This window comes from Rasamsonia emersonii, assembly GCF_000968595.1.
Source record: "Rasamsonia emersonii CBS 393.64 chromosome Unknown ctg1118621762365, whole genome shotgun sequence".
Classification (NCBI taxonomy): domain Eukaryota; kingdom Fungi; phylum Ascomycota; class Eurotiomycetes; order Eurotiales; family Trichocomaceae; genus Rasamsonia; species Rasamsonia emersonii.
The window spans coordinates 1-5403 of NW_013562569.1; the positions used below are offsets into that span (position 1 = coordinate 1).

The 5403-nt window shown below is 48.9% G+C and overlaps 1 protein-coding gene across 1 annotated transcript; it reads right to left on the bottom strand.

The window, feature by feature from the left end:
• Window positions 1–1323: 1323 nt before the first annotated feature.
• On the bottom strand, window positions 1324–5403 carry T310_10082 (uncharacterized protein; the record flags this gene model as incomplete). The annotated part of the gene is made up of 5 exons (XM_013467487.1): window positions 1324–2715; window positions 3294–3444; window positions 3589–3610; window positions 3761–3911; window positions 3966–5403. Coding segments are annotated over 5 exons (3154 nt in total), but the record flags the coding sequence as incomplete, so codon positions are not given.

Consider the following 5403-nt stretch of genomic DNA (forward strand, 5'->3'; position numbering starts at 1 on the left):
GGGACGCAGGACTCAGGCAGCCCAAAGAACATATAGGGCTCAGCCAGGCTGGAAGCAAGACCCAGTAGTAGCAGCAGCCCCTAAGAAGATTGCCAGCCGATACTACCAGCTCAAAACGGGCCACGCAGCCATAGGAACCTACCTGCGAAAGATTCAGGCACAGGAAACAGAGGCATGCCAGGGATGCCAGGCCCCAAAAGAGTCAGTTTACCATCTCCTCTTTGAATGTAGGCAGTGGCGGAGGCAGCGAGAGACCTTATATCAAGGTCTCACTAAGACTGGGATTGCCAGACCAACAATGGCAGAGGCGTATCCGGAAGGAAGGCTGTTTGGGAACCCCAAAGCCTCACGAGCCCTGCTGCAGTTCCTAGCAGATACCACCATAGGTTGCCCCCGGGGGGACCAGGCACGGGCAGTGGATAGGGCTCATAGGGATGATGAATGGGGGCTGGAGGCCTTAGAGGAGGCAGAACGAGAGGGGGAGGGATAATAGGGGAGGGTGGCCTGCAGCAGGCAGGTGACACCCATACAGCGATAACACCAAGGAGGGCATACATAATGCCCAAAAGCCCTGCACGGTAAGGTGGTTTGGGGCGAGGAAAAGGTCTAGAATGGTCAAAGATAAGGTTAGAGACTAGATAGGGGCTGTGGCCCATGATTCGGGGTCTATCATAGCCGAAAGGCTCGGTATGGACGTTAAACTTGATTAATAATAATAATATTACCCTCACCAATGATTACCTATACTAGTATCATAGTTGTCTATCCGACGACTAAGTACCGTCCAGAATCTGAGCCATCTTTCTCTAATCCCTTGTTCAACTCCAGGCCGAGAAATGACCACTACTGCACGAATGGTCGACTAAACATTGCTTAGAGATTATATTTTGTGGGCTTCTAGAAATAAGATTGGTTTCAGTCTCGATCAACTGTGACTATTCTCTGATACAAAAATGCATATATAAAATCTCTTCATCTTGATGAATGAGAAGAATTTCTAGGTGACCTAGAGGATGCATTTCCGGGAACATAAGCGAGTTCACCGTCAATATTTTTGTCTAGCTCAAATACACAAAAGATGATTCACAATCTGGCCGTCCTCGTACTTAGCAACCCTTGCTGCCCTCCACATGTTTTTCAACTATCTTGCCATCTCTGACAACAAATATGATATCCGGATTGGCTGCACAGGATCTCCTTTGACAGTGCTCCATCACAAGCTATGTGTCTTTGCATTGCAGTAGACAGCAGTCTGGCCGAACATGTGTTAGTATTGCGTGAGTTAATACCACAGCTTGAGCTGCCAGTATCAATGAATGGCAGTCACTGATGTTCTCCATTGCCCAATGTTTGAGAATTGCTGGTTCCCTGTGGCTTGTTTTGCTTCACCCACTCCTCCGCATCCCTGACTGCATTCTCTGGACATGTCTTGTACTGCATCAGGTACCCCTGGATATCTGCAGGAGGATAACTTTCTGGTGGAATTATTCGGGAGAACTTCTCTGCAAGTTCCGCTAACTGCTGATCAGAATCCTTCTCGCTGCTTGGCGCAAAGTTCATGAGGAACATGTCCTGAATTTGACTGGAGCTTGCAAGGCCCATTTCGATCTTCACATCAACACGTCCTTTCCGAGTAAGAGCCGGGTCCAGCCGTTCCGGGTGGTTTGTTGTCATAATCACTATTCTAGCCTCAGGAGCGCCGATTCCGTCGATCACATTCAACAGGCACGAGAGGGATATTCTGCTTCCTTCTCTTGGGTTGTCACCCTCCCTCTGTCCTGACTCTTCCCTTGATATGCCAGCGGCATCGATGTCTTCTAGGAGTAAAATAGATCCTGGACGAGTCTTTGCCGAAAGTCTCATGAAGTCGTTTTCACTGAGACTTTCATCTTTCAACGACACGCGGTAGATGCAAAGATTGAAATGCGTTGCAGTGGCTGCGACCAAAGAGGTTTTCCCTGTTCCAGGCGGGCCCGAAAAGAGAAATCCCATACGGTATGGAATACATCTTTCAGTATACCACTTAAGGGAATCTGGAGCAAAGAATTCTTCCAGACTCTTGAGAAATTTTTCCCGATCATCAATCTTCATTACCACCGTGTTCAGCCTCCGAGCCGGGACCAAGTTCACTTCCACCCATGGTGGAAGGTGAGACCACTTTCGTTCCTCCTTGGGCCGTGGACTGTATATTGGGACAAAGCTTTTAATGCTAGAAGCATATTCGCGTTCAGCTTCCTCCAAGAGGTTTATTATCGGTTGTCGTGACGGCCAGAGGACGACCACAGTCAGGCTTGATGACTCCTGACTGGTCTCACCATCCATATCTTTCCGATACAGATAGAAAACATGGCCTCGGTGCCAAAACAGGCGAGACTTTGTGTGAGGTTGGAATTTAAACTTTGTGTTCTTGTCTGGACGGCCATAGTCGAAATCCCACGTTGCAGAAGATGACCCCTGCAAGCGGCCATCATGGAGGCTGTCGACATTTTTTTCCATCCACTTCGATAAATGCTTGTATGAATCATCGGTTCCATCAATTTCGACCGAGGTCATCAGATACCTGCGTAAAGAGAGGATCCAAGAGATTTTGCCCGAAAAAGCACCTAAGATTCCTAGAGCCCAGAGCAATGTTTTTAGATCGAGGGAAGCAATGTGCCGGTGCAAACCGGCTACTGTATAACGACCAACTTTCATAATTTTTGTCGAGAAGGATGACTTTGTCTAAAAGTTTAGTGGCGGTCCTAGGCTAGATTAAGGGCTTTGGAAGAAAAAGTGGTGAACAACAGAATATCAAGCTGAGCTTGCTGGTGATGTTTTCGCGCATATGCTTGTTGATTACTTAAAGATTGGCAAAGCCTAGAGATTTTTAGCCTGGAAGAAACCTGTCCCTGGATTTATGGAGCTTTGGAGCCTGGGCCCTGTTGTAGAGACATGGCAAGACGACCCCAGCTTCATAGATTGGACACCAGTTTTGAGGGGTCCCAACAGATTATGCACACTAGTGACCTAAAACTTGAACTGAGAGGCTTAGAGGAGAGGCAGATAACATTGTCAGGGATGGCACATCAGATGGGAGTCCCACCTGCTTAACCAGGGTATAATGCATTGGGTGTTGATCAAGTAGTCAACGAACAAGGTTTCTGAAAGCAGCTTCCCGGCGGTCTGTTACATTTCCGCTAATGGCCCCAGGGCGCATTAGTGCCGTTTATTTTAAATAATGGTCATAGAAGGCGTCAGCGGGGCTCACATAGCTCATGCTCAGGGAACGCCCATGTACCCGGAGATGTACATACGGAACCATCGTGTCCCGATACAGGCTCGAGTTGCACTGCTCCGACTGGGGTGGAGTTGACACCGGCAAGTTCTCCTGCAGGACTGCAGGCCAATGTCATCAATGGGAGGCTATTAGCTGTTTGTTGGATAACTCTCAAAAATTGAAGATAGCTACAGCCGTTATTTCATTTTCCACTACATAGAGATGCAGAGAAATTTCCCGCATGACCCTGCTGACAGGTGCTAATAAAAAGATTCTGACAGCATTGCATTAGTCTTTATAGCTGGAGGACTTATAATATGACGAATGTATACTATGATTCCTTTAGCTGACTTTCTGGTTTCGTTCAGTTCATCAATTGGATCATAGATGACAGGATGTAAGACTGCAAAAACACTCTACGGGTTTTTGTGCATGTAGATTTGGCCTATCAGAACTGACGAAAATATCGCAAACAGATATATGACTTGGTAACTTCTTATGTACCCGCCATGGGGGTGTCGTTTGATGATAATGCTTCAGGCCTCGACAGACCCTCCAGCGGGTTGTGTTCTCGGGCTGCGTTGTCGAGTTCGTACGCGAACAGTGTGGGCGAGAACACCTTCTGTTCGGAATCATACCTGATCCAGCGTTTGAACTGGGACGAACTTTTAATATGGACATTGACACTGGCAGCAGATTCAAAACTTACACTTGCAATGCGCACTCCTAGCCACAAACACCGACGAGTGCGGGACACCACCACCGACGGCAGCTCGATCGATCGTTCCTCTTTGTCTGCCATCACATCGAAGAAGTGTTCCGGGTAGTAAAGTTGACTCCACGCCTGGCCGCGGATCAAGAAATCCTCCGGCAACTGCCTGGACGATCCAGTCTCGTCGCTCGGGAACTGCTCGTCCTCAACCTTGGACATGTCCATATCAGGCTGCACCAATGTATCAAGAAACGAAGCAATCTGCACCCAGGGAACATCCGCTTCAATGTAAGTCATGCTCGTCGGGACCAACGCCATACTCCAAAGAAAAGCCAACGACAGATGCACACTTGGGAGCACATTCTTATCGCCAATGCGTCCAAGAATAATTCGTAACGTGGAGGATGCCAGATGTGAGGCAAAGGAGAGCACCTGAATAGAGCTGCTGAACTGGTCATCTTCTGATCTTGGCCCATCCCGCTGAGAGAGCACATCCTGCTCGAGAGACAAATGGCTTTCCCAGAATCTCCGGGAAGACTCAAATCGCGCTTGAGATGGAGTCTCTTGGAGAACCTCCGGGTCAAGCATGCGTGGGATAATGGCGTCAGACTGGCCAAAGTCGAAGATTGCCGCATAATTTGACGAGGCGATGTAAACTCCTTGTTCGCGGAAGACAGCGCCTATCCGGCCCATGTATTTATCTAAACTAGACAGAAACTGATCCGCAGAGAGAAGAAACGAGTTGATTTTGCCTCTTGTGAAAAGAAAGCCATGGGCGCAGACAAATGCGGTCAGAAGAGGGGGGTAGCGACCGCTCACCGGCCTCGCAGGATCCAAAAGCGGGTTGAAAAGGAGAAGAATGCTCTCCCGGGTACTCAAGAAAGGCTGAATGCTGATCAAAGACTTTGAGTAGTAGAAGAGTTCTTGGAGGAAATAAGGCCTTGCCAGAATCGCCAAGTGATGCTGGATCCGACCAATTCCGGGGTTCTTATCGGCCACCTTATTATACCAATATCGAGCCACTCCAGACCAGACTTCGCGATGCCGCATATTGTTTCCTTCGATGGCCATCCGGTATCGGGCTAGATCGCCCAGGCACTCCATCCACATCGCTTCGTGCGAAGGCACACTTTCCAGAAGTAACGTTATCATGGGGTAGGCGATGTGGATGAAGTTGAGCATATGGTCTAGCCAGCCGGGAAGTTGATTGCGGAGCAGCTCCAGGAACGAATGGATGCCATATCGCCACATACGAGCGGGCATGGCATACTTCTCCGCTAATTTCCTCAGCACTGTGCTGGCGGCTGGGTGATTGGAGGCGAGGAAGAAGTCATGATGCTCGTGAAGCAATGTTCGATGCAGGGCAATCAGCGCTTGCCATTGGGCATTGGTCAACTCCTCCTTGCTCTCGACTGCTGGCGATCGATCTCGATGC